Source organism: Protomyctophum parallelum, assembly GCF_964188405.1.
Source record: "Protomyctophum parallelum genome assembly, chromosome: 12".
Classification (NCBI taxonomy): Eukaryota; Metazoa; Chordata; class Actinopteri; order Myctophiformes; family Myctophidae; genus Protomyctophum; species Protomyctophum parallelum.
In genome coordinates, this window is record NC_139712.1 from 34,278,167 (window position 1) to 34,294,675 (window position 16,509).

Here is a 16,509-nt window from a genome sequence, read left to right on the forward strand (position 1 = left end):
TACTATGCTCATACTCTCAATACCAGTTTACTAATTATTTTGTACTGTCTTGTACTGTTTTTGTCTTTATTTGTTTGTTCTATTTGTCTTCTTATGACCTTGATGGGGGGTGGGAGGCGGGGATATATACATGACGGATACAGCAAAATGTACATGTATGTTTCTTCATTAAATGCCAGGTGGTTGTTGGGCGCCCCTTTTACTCTGGGAGTACAGTAGTAAAGTGTGCCGCTTGGGATACTACTTACATTATGAAGAGAGGATTATATACAAAAACAATTTATTTTTGAGCGATGGAAATAAGGGAATTAGCACAACACCCCAATGCCCCATTCATTTCAATGCAATTCAATTCAATTCATTGAGGGCTTATGGTAGGGGAAATAGCCAATAATGCGCTTTTGCACAAAATAACACCTGGACCTCTTTGGTAGGGACGTAACAACTACAAATAAAGGTAAGAAAGCCTTCTAGCATGGAATTCTCCTTTAAATGGCTTACTGTATGTACAAGCTCACAACGCGTCACAACAGCATGACACGTTGCGAGCTTGTAGATCGATTTTGTTCGGCTTTGCATTATTGGTTAAAAAACTGTCAATTGTGTTTTTCAAATGACATGCATAAAGATTGCGGTCCTGAAATGTGGACGTCCTCACAAGTACAGTAATCCAAACGTGCGGGGTGGGGTCTGTGGGGGTCTATCGCTGACAGTAATCAACTGAAGGTTGATAAGATGTGACTTTATTATTAAAGAAATTGATGACAATATTGCCCGCCTCTGTTCCAAGGCAGGCTGGAGTGTCACATTCTCACACACGATAGCGTGGTGGATGGCAGTTTGTATCAATAACTATCACACGGAGAGAGGAGGAGGAGGAGGAGGAGGAGGAGGAGTGGAGAGGATTGGGATGAAGGTTGACAGGAAGGAGGGACTCTCTTCACTAAGAGTTGGTCACAGTTGTGTGTGTGTGTGTGTGTGTGTGTGTGTGTGTGTGTGTGTGTGTGTGTGTGTGTGTGTGCGTGTGCGTGTGCGCGCGCGCGCGCGTGTGTGCGTGTGTGCGTGTGAGTGGTTGTTGGATGGAAAGCTGGAAAAATAAATAAGCACTAATACTAATTTATCTTCATCATCTTATATTCCCAATTACAAGCGCTTGTGGAAACCTCCCCAAGGAGGGGTTCCCCCCAAGGACCCCTGGGGGTTCCCCCCAAGGACCCCTGGGGGTTCCCCCCAAGGACCCCTGGGGGTTCCCCCCAAGGACCCCTGGGGGTTCCCCCCAAGGACCCCTGGGGGTTCCCCCCAAGGACCCCTGGGGGTTCCCCGGACCCCACTTTGAGAATCACTGTCTCATAAACCATCAGTTTAATTAACAACACACAAAGATCACAGTAGGGGATTAGTAGAAAATATGGAAAGATAAAGGGAGGGGGGATTGTTTGTGAATACAGAGAGAGACTCATAAAGAATCTCACAGAGCAAGGAAAAGAAAGACGGAGACGAGAGTGAGGTGGAGCTGAAGGAAGAGCAGGCGTAGTTTACTGCCTGGCTTAGTTGACATGGCAGCTTGGCCCCAACGCTAATGACTGCAATTATACAGACACTGATTGGGTTAGGCCGCTAATTGCACACACACGCGTTTGTGTGTAAACACAGACGCGCCGCGTTTACTCAGGCGACGTGCCAGGCGAGGCACTCAGCACGAGCCTCCCGGCCTACCGCGCACATAAATCTCTGGGTCGTCTTTGCTCCGCGAGGCGATGATGTTTCATGATCTGCCCGAGAACCGCATTACCAAGCTCCCGAGCACACGCCTGAGTTATGTGACGATGACAACGTCGTGGCACTCTGGATTCTGTGTGCACTCTAGGAGCGTGCCTGGGAGTTTACCACGGCGCTTGTTGTAGCTTCTCTACAGTTTGTCAAGTCGAGTCAAGTCGAGTAGAACTTGTATTTTTCCCCAGAGGGCCAATTGTTTGTTCGGCAGTAAAAACTGTACTAACCCACAGTAATACACAATCAAACACAACATACTATAAGAAATAAAAAACATAGAAGTGCATAAAAACCTTTATGTTGCTTTCTTTACAGACAGTAGTCCTAAAAAATACATACATCATATACATCATCTACAAAAAAAACACAGTACTACAGTACTTGAACTCAACTATACTGTAAGTTGGTTTTTGCAATGAATTATTGCAATTGCAATAAATTACTGGATATTCTACATAAATTAAAGCCATATTTACCTATGTTTTATGTTTATTTTACTTTTGGAGTTTAGCTGTGAAATGGCTGAGGGTATGCATGAGAGTTTGTATCTGTTGGTTTTATAACAGATATACCAGTAAGACGCTTAAGGGTGAGAAGCGTGCACATCCGCCTCATTGACGGCAGACTGCTGGGTGTGCGCTGGCGCTTTGGCATGGGGGGGCCAGATCAACATGGAATGAATTCTGTACGGCCATGTAAGGAGCATGTCTTGCGTGTACTATACATGGTTTGATGAGGTCAGATCAACATATGGAATGTCAGAACAGGTCAGCTCCGTATATGGAGATTTAAGCGTGGTATAGCGGGGACATTCCCTTGAGTGTACAGGGTTTGATGAGGTCCGGGCCTTAATTTTTGGGCCTGTTGAGAACTTTTTGCCGGCTGCCGGGCATGGTTGCACTAATAACTTTGGGGCAGGCCCGTCTAGAGTTTGAATGGACAGGTATCAGTCAAAAGGGAGACATCGAAGAGGAAGGATGGATGGGGAAAGATCAACATATGGAATGTCAGGTATATAGCAGGTTCTGACATGTATCCATGAAGGGAGATCTAAGGGTTTGAGGTCAGATGTGGAGTTGCTGGCCATTATTAATGACATCACGGATCTCCATATTGCGACAGCAGATCACATTTACTATGACATCAGATGTCATAGTGAGGTGTCACATGTATGGGGACCTTGAGTGATACGCTGACGGGATTTGCACGTTTTCATAGTAAATGCGACCAATAAACACTGAGATTGTATTTGTAAAGAAAGAAAAGCAGGTGTGCTTGATCTGGACACTGCCCTCGGTTGAGGCAATGAGTGCTCAGCTTTGAATATAACTCGTAAACCAACAAAGTGGAAAAAGCGGACGAATGTACAGCAACCAGATGCCGAAGATTATTATTTTATTTAGTATTTTTGTTCTCAGCATCATATTATTGCATGAAAAGAAGAGTTTTAACTGACTCTGCCAAATGACATTAAGTATTATTATCATCGTTATTTTCAGAAGAATTTTCCCTAAAACAAAAGAAAATAATGTTATTCGCCTTTCAATACAAGAGTTACAAGGTGCAGTAGAATGAACAAAAATTATCATTACATAATCATAGTTTAAAACAAAACAACATAATAAATAATAATAACACTAAAATAGGACTTTTAATAGGACATATACTAGTGATTTCTTCTCCAACTTGTTTCATGTGAAGTTAATGAAATTATATATTTGGCCACGGAGCCGCATACAGGTTTTGTGTTGTTAAAATATTTTGAATATATTCCAACTTGTTCATATTTCATTCGGGATCTTTATGGAAATAGCCATATTAAATCCTATGAGTCATGTAATGCATGTCAAAGTGGGAAATTAAAATGGTTGAGAATCACTGCTAGAGCCATACAAATCTTCTCTTATTGGGTCTTATTGGGGTGTTACGACCCAAATGTCTAGGTAATAATGGGTAAACATAGCATATAAACGGGACACGAAACATTTGAAAAAAGTCTTGTACTTTTCAGTCAAGAAGGTTACAAGAGTTTGTTTCATAAATACAAATGGCTCAATTACATTGATGGAAGTTAATCGACTTTCAAGTATATAAGCAATCATTTATAATAGAGGATAAACAGTAGACGATATTATAAATAGGATAAATATTTGAGTGGAACTTACAATCCCTCGAAAACAAATGGAGAGACAAAAACAATAAACTCACCTAACTGAAATCTAACAACAAATAGGGGAATAACTTCAACTTAACCTAACGTTCCTTCCCGAAGGGAACTAACATAAAACAAAAGGATATTAGCAAAGTTAAACCAACAGAATGAAAAGCAAAGCAGCTAGAGGTTATCGGTGTCATCTCAAAGAACATCAGGATGAATACATATTTTATAGGTGACGTTTCCTGGCCAAGGAGGCGAGAAGGGACACTCCTCACCTGGACTTGACTGAACAGAGACAGTAAACACAGCAGTAATAACAGTCCTGCTGACAGTCCTGATAGACATAGACACACTTAGCTCCACAACTGTAAGGAGCGAACTAATGGCTAACGTAAATATTTACTGTATATGGAAATAAGGATAAGTACATATTTAACGAACCATAATCAGAAAATAACAACACCAAAAAATAACAATAACAAACGGCTCGCCGTTACAGGGGTCCACTGGCATGTCTTTTCAAATGGGGGTCTGCAGGCTAATGAGTGTCATTTTGGGGGTCCTTGACATGAAAAGGTTTGGGAACCACTGAGCTAGGAGACCCGATTCAGCCTGACCTGGTGATTACAGGGTTCACTGTCCATTATTGTTCTATTAAAGAAAATGGACAAAGTTTAGTGTACCAAACAATGTACAGTAGGGATGGCTTCTCTATCTGTGCTTTTATTCACATTTGTCACTTGACTGAGGTTGACCCTGGATGAGTCTACAGTAAATCTGCAGGAGCTCAGAAGGCATCGTTTCACTAATGAGAATCTCATAAACATTTCATATACAAAGAAAAATGTCTGCCCGTATTAGCATTTCCCTTAAGTGCCTTTTAGGACCTTTTTTTATAATGTTCTAAGTTTTCATTAACGGGGCCAAAAGTTTATGTGCGTGCGTGCGTGCGTGCGTGCGTGCGTGTTCTTCCATGTCTAGGGGAACAAGGATGGCATTTTATTAGCGTCTTGATGAGCGAGCGCGGGGTCGCTCAACTGGGGCAGAAGGGGACGGACGGTCGCTTGGTCCTCTACTCTTTATCCAGATGAGGTCGAAAATCCCAGGCATTTTTTTCTTTTTTTACAAGAAAATTTACATGGCCGGAGTTCTACGGTGGTACTTTAATGGGCTTAAAGGAGTCTTGGGTTCATCAAAGTATTTAGAAGTGGGGGTGGGGTTCATGCATGCTAACTGGACAGGTTTACTGGGGCATGAGAGTAAAAAGGCGGGGGCTTCAGCCCTTCCAGGGCACCATTAATCCTAATTTATGCTTCAGGAATAGCCGATTTACAAGCTCACAATGCGTAGCGGATTCAATGCGTTGTGAGCTTGTAGGTCGGCTGTTTTTGCAGACAAAGTACAAGGCTGGCTTTATCCTCTCGTTAATTTCATGGACCTTCCTTGAGTCAAACCCGTGGTCTTGACGATAGCTATAGACCCCAACATTTGTTTGTCATTCACAAAAAAATCTTTAAATGGCTTCTTGCGCTCTTAATTTTTGCCCTTGTTGTTTGTATGTTTTTCTTTTCATAGACGCGCTCGTATATAATTTAATGATTTCTGGAATCCGTTCCGCTTGCCCATATTTTAGGGTCTTGTAACAAGTTATTATAAAGATGGTTTGTGATGATGTACGCTGATTTATTTATGCCCCACATTTCCTGTAGGAATTTGATTAAAACAGTTTTGGAGGTTTTTCAGGCCAATGCCCTGTGTGTATCATTAGACAAACTGGCTTTAGCTAGATTTGAAACATTTACAATGGCAGGAACCATGGACTGTCATTTTGAATTTTAGGTACACGGGCACTTATAATTACCCTTTGGTGTAGTACATTTCTTTGAGATTCACTACACCAATGCCTAAATGAAGTCTAACGTCTATCTTTGTTGTTGTGTTTGTAGGAGTGGCAGCCCCTTTTTTGAGGGGCAGAAGGCCAAACTGAGGTGCCATGTTGGCCATGGCCTCTAGGAACATACTATTATTTATTTTACTTATTTGTTTATTTGTTTATCACATACCCTCGCAAATCCACTCTCTTCCCTAGGGGTAATACGGCTGAGCAATATAAGCTCTGCTAAATTGCCTGCTCTGAACTGGCACCACAAGCATGCTTGCTTAAACTAACCCACCAAGTTGAAAATGGATGAGAACTGCCCATGACCAAACATGATTGCTGCAGATGACGGGTAGAATTTAGAACTGAATGCTATGATAACACAGATTACATTTCATTGACTATAAAATGTTACACACAATAACAGTGTGTTAATTTAATATGTTTTATTAAAACAATACCTTTTTCTTCTCACCGTCTCTCCAGCTCTCTAGTACAGTGGTTCCCAAAGTGGGGTCCGGGGACCCCCAGGGGTCCTTGAGGGAGTTCCAGGGGGTCCCCAGCTAAATGATAGTTTGGAACCCTTATGGGTCTGTAACCCTGAGAGTGTACAAATGGAATTTCAACAGGTTCAGAATCACTGCTAGAGCCGTAAGAAATCTTCTCTTATGGGGGCCCATTTGGGGTCTCTTCAAATGGGGGTCTGCGGGCTAATTAGTGTCAATTTGGGGGTCCTTGACATGAAAACGTTTGGGAACCCCTGCTTCTAGTAAACAGAAAATGCAAATTTAGGTGGGTCACCAAAATCTCCAATCAGGAGACCCATTTACCAGCCTAATGTTTATGTGCCAATTCCAATTTGTTTGATTCATCACTTCCAATTTACCTTGTTTATCCTGTACACTGTATGAGTTCTCTCTCCTGATTGGATGAAATTGGTATCCCGGCTAACTAGCTTACTAAATGAGGAGACCCCATTACTGCACAGAAACACTATAGCAGCGGTTCCCAAACCTTTTTGGCCATGCACCCCCTGTTACTTCCTGACCTAGCTGACGCACCCCCTCACATGGAAATATAAATTGCATAAGCTATATAGAGACATACATTTCCTATTTATCCACATATATGCACATATATGAACCTGAATATGGCATAATATATGCAGCATAGGCCATATTCTGCATTACTTGCCATATATTGGCATAATATGTTAATATATTTAAAATAAAACCATTACACCACCATTAGACTTTTCATGTCGCACACCCCCTACAAGGCGCTCGCGCACCACAAGGGGTGCACGCACCACAGTTTGGGAACTACCATAATATAGAGCTATTTAACACTTCATTTAAAACATTTGTCTCTTAACGATGTGTATAAAGTATTTCTGTGCACGTGCATGCCTGCCTGCCTGCGTGCGTGCGTGCATGCGTGCCTGCATGCACAAATGCATGTAGTGCATACAAAATGTATATATTGCTCGCCGCACGACCGTATTGTTGACGCAGTTTGAAAATATATGCCAACCAGTGCAGCAATGTATAAACATTCAAGAGTGTTACCGGATTGGTTTAGTTGTGCATGCGATGTCTTTGCTAACACCCCAAATACACCTGATGTTGTTTTTGTCACAAGGAAGTCCTGATGTTGGAGTTGGGCTGTGTCTTTGATTTGTACATGGAACAGGATAAACATTTCTGTACATGGGCCATGTACATACTGTAAGCTGACCACGAGTGGCCTAACAATAGCTGGCATGACCAATGAGCAAAGCCAAACAACTTGCCAAATACTGCTCTGTTTCGGCTGTTATAGGCAGTTTGTCTGTGTGGAGGAGAAGGTGCCATGTGTGTCCTTAGGTGCCCATGAACTTTATAATTATATTTGTTTACCTGTAAAATGTATTGTAATTTGAGGTGTGTGTGTGTGTGTGTGTGTGTGTGTGTGTGTGTGTGTGTGTGTGTGTGTGTGCGTGTGTGTGTGTGTGTGTGTGTGTGTGTGTGTGTGTGTGTGTGTGTGTGTGTGTGTGTGTGTGTGTGTGTGTGCGCGTGCGCGCTTTTGTGTGTTACAGCAGAGAGAGGGAGCGTTGCATGGCTCTTAACCTGAGCAGAATAGAAGACATGCAGACCAGACTGCGAAGCAATCTGGAAGCTATCGGAATATTAAACCAAAAAGTAAGAACAGACACACACACACACACACACACACACACACACACACACACACACACATGCTGTGACAGCCCAGATCTGTCACTGATTGATGTATTAGGCCCATCAATCGCTCAGCAGTGTGAGAAGCACTACAACACGTGCATGTGCACTCTCACACACACTCATGCACACGCAAAGATCCCTGCAGTTCTTTGGCCCAACACATATACACACACACACACACACACACACCGCATACTGGCCCACCTGCCGTGCAGCTTGCTAAAGCGTTCAACCATGTGACTCTTACACACGCGCACACACACACACGCCTGCAATTATTTTCACAACACGTTCACAACACGTCGCCATCTTGTAGATTACCGGTATCTATTTTTGGTTCACAACACTAATGTCTAACCCTAACATAAACCTATTTTTATTCATTATTTTTTATCATAAAACATATATAAAGAAGGAAAAGAATATATGCACGTCCCACAGTTTGTAAATATCGTTTCTGGACATTCAAAAAAAATTGGAGGGAGGGAGGGGCATGGTGAGGTTGGGGGTGTGGAGGGAGGGGACACATCGTCTCTGGAAGAAAGCGATGACATTTGTTTACAGCTCTAAATAAATCCCCTTTCATGAACGCGAGAGAAGGACGTATATCAGCTATATCGCTCCGTGACAGCATAGGGAAATGGCCCGCTGCGATAAGAAACGCACCCACGCGCACACGCACACACACAGAGGAATATTCGCACACACTTCCCAAGAAGCCAACAAATTACCAAAGGAGAGAAGAATGAAAAACTATCTGAGCTTCAGTTCTCCAACACTCCGGGGCAGGGTGGGTGGAATGCCTGGAATCCAGTGTGACTCGCTCCGCTCAGCTGACTTTTGTTTGTTTATTATTATTTATTTCTAGAGTCTATTCGTCTTCCATTTGAGTCCTGATTTCCAAGCGTCACCTATTATGTAGGCACGTCAATGCTGATTGGATGTGTGTGACTCTCTCTCTCTCTCTCTCTCTCTCACTGTCCGCTGCAGGATAAAACGCAACAAACTGAAATGCTGTTTAACTTGTGTGATAGTTCAGGCTGACCTAGGATCAGGTTAGTGTAGCAGTGACATGAAGAGCTACGCAATGCTCAGGCTGACCTAGGATCAGGTTAGTGTAGCAGTGACATGAAGAGCTATATGCAATGCAAGGCCAAGGCAAGCCAGGACGGGCTGATTATGAAAACACTGACGTGCAATTATATTATATTATTACATTATTTTAAATAATAGATGATGGATCCCAACAACAGTGTTCACCTCAACGAGGTGAAAGAGAACTTAGAGAAGCTCAAAGCAAATTAATATAAGAAAGTTATTCAACTTCCGCATGCTGAGGAGACGAGAAGAGACTCCTCCGCTGCTCATCGCCCTCTCACCCTCTGCTGCACTGGAGGTTCCAAACGGGTCATCTCTCTCTCTCTCTCTCTCTCTCCTCTCTCTCTCTCTCTCTCTCTCTCTCTCTCTCTCTCTCTCTCTCTCTCCATCTCTCTCTCTCTCTCTCTCTCTCTCTCTGTCTCTATCTCTCTCTCTTTAATCATGAGTGTGATGAACTTGTAAAAGACAACTTTAGTTTTTTTCAACCGAGGTTCATGTTTTAGGTTGTCATTAGTAAAAGTAAAAGATGAATGTAATTTTGTTTTCATTTGCTGCTTTAAGTTCGAATGGTACAGTGTACGTATAATAGTGAGAGAGAGAGGTAATAGATGGGGGAGTGTGTGTGTGTGTGTGTGTGTGTGTGTGTGTGTGTGTGTGTGTGTGTGTGTGTGTGTGTGTGTGTGTGAGAGAGAGGTGTTGTTTAACAGGTCAGGTGCAGCCACCTCTTAATCTTGGGTGTGAATCATTACACAAATCGATCCGGCATTGGACATGGTCAGGCACACACACACACACGCACATGCACACACACACACACACACACACACACACACACACACACACACATTGACAAGGAAAGGAAATAGGTGACAGTTAATTTACACTAGTCCATTGCCTGTCCTTGTCCATTGCCTGTCATGGCTGGTACAGGCACGCATGCACACACACACACACACACACACACACACACACGCACGCGCACACACACACACACACACACACACACACACAAACTCTCACTAACTCATAATAAACGTAGCCTATTGCATCTGTGAACCGAAAAATCGCCGGTTCCTCAGTGTAACCCTCGAACTGCCAATGATGGCGGCGTCCATGTGTTTGAAACATTCCCGTTCCTCTCTTTGATGTGAATCTTAAGCAGCCTGGTTTCACATTATGCCCAGAGCGCTGTCTGTGTTTTCACACTGAGAAACAGTCAGCTTGACATTTTGCAATTAACTGGCTATTGAAGGAGGACGTGTTTAATTTCCCTCGTCCTCTGTATAACGCCAGACTCTTTCTAATTGGCACTCAACGTCTGTCTGTTATTGACCTGTGTGTGTGTGTGTGTGTGTGTGTGTGTGTGTGTGTGTGTGTGTGTGTGTGTGTGTGTGTGTGTGTGTGTGCGCCTTTCTAACCAAAGTGCTGAAGTATCAGCAGCTAATGCAGACCATCTCACAGCTACACTGTAGGCTACAGATGTAAACTTTTAGTTTTTATCTTTGGCAGCCTAGGGCATGTCCATAAGTTGGTTGTGAGGGGCTTACAAATGGCCGGCCTTTCAAAAAGGAGAGCCAAGCAGTTAGCGAGGTATTGCTCAGTTTCAGCCATTATAGGAAGCCGCTCAATTTGGAGGAGGTGTGTGTTCGCGTACTTTTGAGGGGAAAAATGTGCCCACAAAAGTAATGTAGAACAGGGGTGGGCAACTTTGACAATGGAGAGGGCCACTATATTTCCACACTCACTCCAGAAGGCCATATTGCATATTACTCTCGTAGCAAAAATAGCCGATCTACAAGCTCAAAACGTGTCGCAGTGCGACACGTTTTGAGCTTGTACAGTAGATCAGCTATTTTTGCTATTATTTTAATTGAAATCCTTTTATTTTGCTATATTTTTCAATTGGAATCCTGAAAAGTATAATTTGTATTTAGTTCCAAATGCTTTTAATTATAGCCTAGTTAAAGGAGAATTCCATACTAGAAGCTTTCTTACCTTTATTGTTACGTCCCCACCAAAGAGGTCCAAGTGTTATTTTGTGCAAAAGTGCATTATTGGCTATTTCCCCTACCATAAGCCCTCAATGGGGGTTGGGTTTTTGTGCTAATTCGCTAATTTCCATTGAAATAAGTAGTAAAGTGTGCCGCTTGGGATACTAATTAGATTATGAAGAGAGGATATATACATTTTTGAGCGATGGAAATAAGCGAATTAGCACAACACCCCATAGCCCCATCAAATTCAATGCAATTCAATACAATTTATTGAGGGCTTATGGTAAATTGGCTTGAGGAAATAGCCAATAATGCATTTTTGCATAAAATAAGACCTTTGGTGGGGACGTAACAACTACAAATAAAGGTAAGAAAGCCTTTTAGTATGGAATTCTCCTTTAACATTGGACATACAAAAAAAGAATAACATTTTAATACACTCATTACGCTATATAATTTAAACTGAAGTAATTAAAGCGGGTCATGTTTGCAAATCAGTATCAGTATTCTGATATTAACCTGAGGGCCACATTAAGTATGACGTGGCCCATGTATGATGTATAGAATGCTAGAAAGAGACATTTTGAGGACCATTTTCCTGGTCCTCACAAATGTTTTCTGGTTACAAATGATATTATTGACAATTGATTGATAATTGAATGATTATGGGAGTCGGGCTTAGTAAAACATTGAGGTTGGATTAGACATTTAGAGGTTACAGTAGACTAAGGGGTTTGGGCTTAGAGTTTTCTCTATTTTATACTTAGTATTGCGGTGATGACACTCACCGAAAACATTGCTTATCTAGAAGCTCACAATGTATTATAGATTAAAATGTTGTGATTTGTGTACATCACTCTCTAACTACGGCTCTGGATTTGTCACGCACGCACGCACGCACACACATATGTGCTTCTCATACATAGTGTTCCTCTTTGTCTCTAGACTTACTTTCACTTTGATCTGCCTCCGAACAACTCAGAGTGACACATTACTGCACATTATCACAATGCCTCGCAGAGAAAATGTTGTTTCTTTTATTCTCTTTCTTAGATTCAAAAACACTGTTAACTCATAGTACGCCCCCCCAATCCCCCCCAGACATCCTCCTCCATTTAGCCGCTGTGTAATTGTGTTTTTATTTTTTTTGGGTGGGAGACTCAATCATGTTCTGACAACCTGCAATTTTGTTTTGTGTCACGGATGATTCTGTGCGGAATCGACCTCTTCTGATCGCTTCAAATTGGCTGTTTTCATGTTGGAGATTCACACCATCACACGCCCCCTCCTCCTCCTCACTGCCAGAACAGAACCCCCCCCCCCACGCAACCACGTCCCATTTCGTTGTCGCTGTCAGGTGGAAACCTCCTATGTCTAAAACCACTGGTGGAAAAAGTACTCCTATTTTTATTTTTAATTAAAGTTATAGTAGGGCCTATACGTGTAGAAATACTAGAACAAGTGAAAATGTAGGCCTACGTAAGTAAAAGTAAAAAGGACTCATTATGTACATTGTCCTTATTCACACGTTTTCAAATATATAAAATAATTATACAAAATATTTTAGAAATGGCTGATCATGAGCTTGTAGATTGTAGAGGCTATTTTCAAAAGGCTGAAATATATACTGTAGGGCTGAAGTGGCTAATATATGTTTGGTTACGACCGTACTGTATGTCGCATTTACTGTGAAAACCTGTCTCTCCCGTCCGTCTGTTAGTTAGTTAGTTAGTCACCCACGCCTCCATATATGGTCACACCTCGTGACATCACGTCTCAATATATGGTCACGCCTCGTGATGTCACGTCTCCATATATGATCATGCCTCGTGACATCACGTGACATCATGGAGACCCTTAGATCTCCATATCTGCAATTTATTCTGCATATACTGTATGGAGCCGGCCAGCAACTCTATATCTGACTTCAAACCCTTAGATCTCCATATATGGAGAATTCATTCCATATATTGATCTGACCCCCCATGCCAAAGCACCAGCGCTCGCCCAGCAGTCTGCTGTCACCCAGGCAGATGCATGAACACAACCTTACCTCAACAACAATCATTGCATTGGTTTAACACAAAGCTTGCTAAAGTTATTTCCTCAGCCTTGGAACCTCTGATGCTATTGCTGATAGCATTGGAGGACCAACCTGACAGGCAGATATAAAAATGAACACAAAGAATATCCTATACATACTATACACCAAAATTGACCAAATGAAAGCCCTGAATGAAAAAAGTACACATTGATCCCATCTACCCTTCGTCGGTAATTGGCTTTTGAATTAGCTACAGAATGAGCATAGGGACTGAGGGAACATATTGGGGCTACATTACTACTGTTTTGTTTATTTTTTATGATGATAATGATGATGACGGATCAGGCAGACGCCAGACGGGCAGATGAAACAAAGCAAAGACGCATTGTCATTTCAGACTACGGCGGAAGATTGGGACTGCAGCATCACTCCCAATCTTCCGCCGTAGTCTGAAAACCCACCTTTTTAGACTCCATCATGGCCCATAGCACTTACCCTACCCCCTTAGATAGCATTTCTGTTAGATAGCATCTGATACAGACTTATAGCATGTTATGTAGACAGCACTATAATTGCATTTTATATAGTCATAGCACGCCATAGTACATATGTATAGCATAGTAGTATATATAGTTTATATGTATAGTCTCATAATATAGATATTCCACTGTTACTTTCTTAGCTTACGCATGTTTTATGATAAATGCTTTTTTGTGATGTATTCCCATGCTTTTGTTCTTGCTTATTGTAAGTCGCTCTGGATTAAGAGCGTCTGCTAAATGCCTAAATTGTAAATTGTCATTATTTATCCATCTATGTACGTTCCAACGCGGCTAGCCGAGTTCGCAGAGGGACGGTGGTGTTGCTGTGCCCCTTCAGTTCCACACCAGCGTGTATTTGCATTGTTTCATCTGACCGATGATCATCATCATCAAAAATAACCATCCGCCGTCCCTCGCCAAGTTCGCCGAGGGACAATACAATCCGTGAAGTTGTGATTTGTTTCTTAGTTTTCTTGTTTGTTCGTAGTATGCAGAAGGAAATGAGACATGAATCTGACCGACTTTAGATCTGTTATGATGAAGGTCCGGGCCTGTCAAAAAGGTCATAGACAAGATTCTTTCCTTCACATGAAAGAAAATCCCTTTCTGGCCAAAAAGTGCATTTTATACGTGTGGTGGGGGGCTCAGAGTGTGTCCACTAAGGAAAGTAGGCTTTCTAATTACACAAGCCGCCTTTGTATTGGTGAGACTAGAACATTCTTTATATTCCCGCTACAGAAGAGAGGCTGGTCTGCATTTCATGCGAGTGTACGTAGTAGAGAATAGTCCCATATCTCTAATGAAGGCATTAGAGCCATATGGACCAGAGCTAGCTGACATGGTGAAGTGTTTCTATGTTTGAATGACTGAAAATTGTGTTGTGTTTTTACCAGGTTGATAAGACTCTTATGACGTGTTTCATGAACTATAGTTGAGAGTTAGGGCATTGAGCCTGGGAAACTACTGGTTGAAATACACAACAGTGTAAAAGCTAATGGATGAGATGTAGAATTATTTATTTGGTGTGATGGAAATAATTAGGTAGCTACAAATGGAGGGAGATTGCATGTAATGGACAAACTGCACTCAAAACTCATGTTGTGCCACACAATGCAGTACAAAATACAAATACATTAAACCATTCCATGTGTATTGTGTACGTTCTCTTACAGTCCTGTGCTGGTCTACGGACGCCACATTGAGAACCGGTGCTTTTGTGAGACCTTGTGGCCTGTAATTGTTTATAGAGACACTTGCATGTACTCTGTCTCTAATCAGATATATCTCCTTATCTTTCATTCTCCTCCCCTCGTTCCCTCTGACTCTCTCTCTCTCTCTCTCTCTCTCTCTCTCTCTCTCTCTCTCTCTCTCTCTCTCCTCTTCCTTCTGTGTTCTGCACCTCTCGTTCTCGCTCTCCAGCTAAGCGCCCTCGGCGAGGAGAACCAGCGACTGTGTAGGCAGCTGCGAGCGGAGAGGGCCGCGCGCAAACGAGCCGAGCGCCTGCTCCCCCCTCCACCCACCCAGTGACGCTGCCCGTCCATGCACGTCTGTCTGTCCCCGTCTCTCGGGCACCGTCCCCTCTGCCCAACCCGGCGCGGGGTGGCCTCCTCAGCGGAGCCTGGCGGAGGCCATCAGAGACCTCCCCGCCGGCCACCACGGGGGTTGCGGCACGGCAGGAGACCGCTCACAGAGCGCACTCTTTCTCTCTCTCTCTCTCTCTCCACCTCACTGGAGGACATTTGAGCCTAGTAGGACGAGAGGAGATCGGACTCAATGTATCCACCCACACACACACGCACACGCACACACACACACACACACACAGGCACACACACACACACACATCCCAAGAAGACTTCCTCATTGACCTCTGTCAGCAGGGAGTGCAGCCAGGTTGAGGTTAATGCCTCCGGGGTCAAAGCCATGTCCTACGCTGCCTCTGTGCTGCATAGCGGGCTCCACAGCCACCGGCTAGCAGGGTTTACCACACACACACACACACACACACACACACACACACACACACACACACACACACACAATCCTCAAGTCACTCACTACAGAAGGGACAGAAATATCACGTGCACGCACGCACGCACACACACACACCATTTGCTGTAAATGTATCAATGATAGGACACTACTACCTACTACAATTTGTTTCTGTAATATAAAATAGTATCTAGATGATTGATGCCTTTTAAATCAATGTGGATTAATATGCATAAAAAGAGTGCTCAGGAGGTCAAGTGGCCACTGCCGAAGTGTCCTTGAGCAAGACACAGAACCTTTATGAGCAGGTTGGTTGGGAGGGTTTCGCCCAGCTTGGGATGTCCAGAGGCGAAGCAGAAGGACTCTGTACTGTTGTATTGTGAAGACAAGACATGTGCCATGACTTTGTGAAATCTAAACCTCCACCCGTAATGTTTATGTCCTTGTGTACTGTGTTCTTATCGTGTGGACATGATCTGAATTCTGTGTTTTCCTCTAGGCGAGTCATGCTCGTGCAGGTGGGCAGTGTTCAAACATGCAGCTCCTTCAGAGGAAGCTATACCTGTATAGGGAAGGAAAGCTGAACGAACAGAGAGACCATGCAGGTTCTGCTGTGATGATGACAATTCTGGGACATCTGCGGCTTGGACCGCAATTGGTTTCTTTTGTGTCGCACATAAAAGTAGTCAAAATAGCAGATCTATAAGCTCACAACTAAGCTCGTAGATTGGCTATTTTTCTAGGACATACAAGGTTTCCCCCCGACAGCAAGGCGATCTTCGCCCTGTTGGTGCGGCGTGTGTCCAT

At 43.1% G+C, this 16,509-nt stretch overlaps 1 protein-coding gene across 1 annotated transcript in view; it reads left to right on the forward strand.

The window, feature by feature from the left end:
- The window catches only part of pmfbp1 (polyamine modulated factor 1 binding protein 1), a 137,856-nt gene extending 122,564 nt beyond the window's left edge, over positions 1 to 15,292 (forward strand). Inside the window, exons 23-24 of the mRNA XM_083777761.1 lie at positions 7,888 to 7,990; positions 15,130 to 15,292. Of these exons, the coding sequence (XP_083633887.1) occupies positions 7,888 to 7,990; positions 15,130 to 15,237 (211 nt within the window). The 3' untranslated portion in view covers positions 15,238 to 15,292. The remainder of the gene's footprint in view (positions 1 to 7,887; positions 7,991 to 15,129) is intronic.
- Positions 15,293 to 16,509: the final 1,217 nt, after the last annotated feature.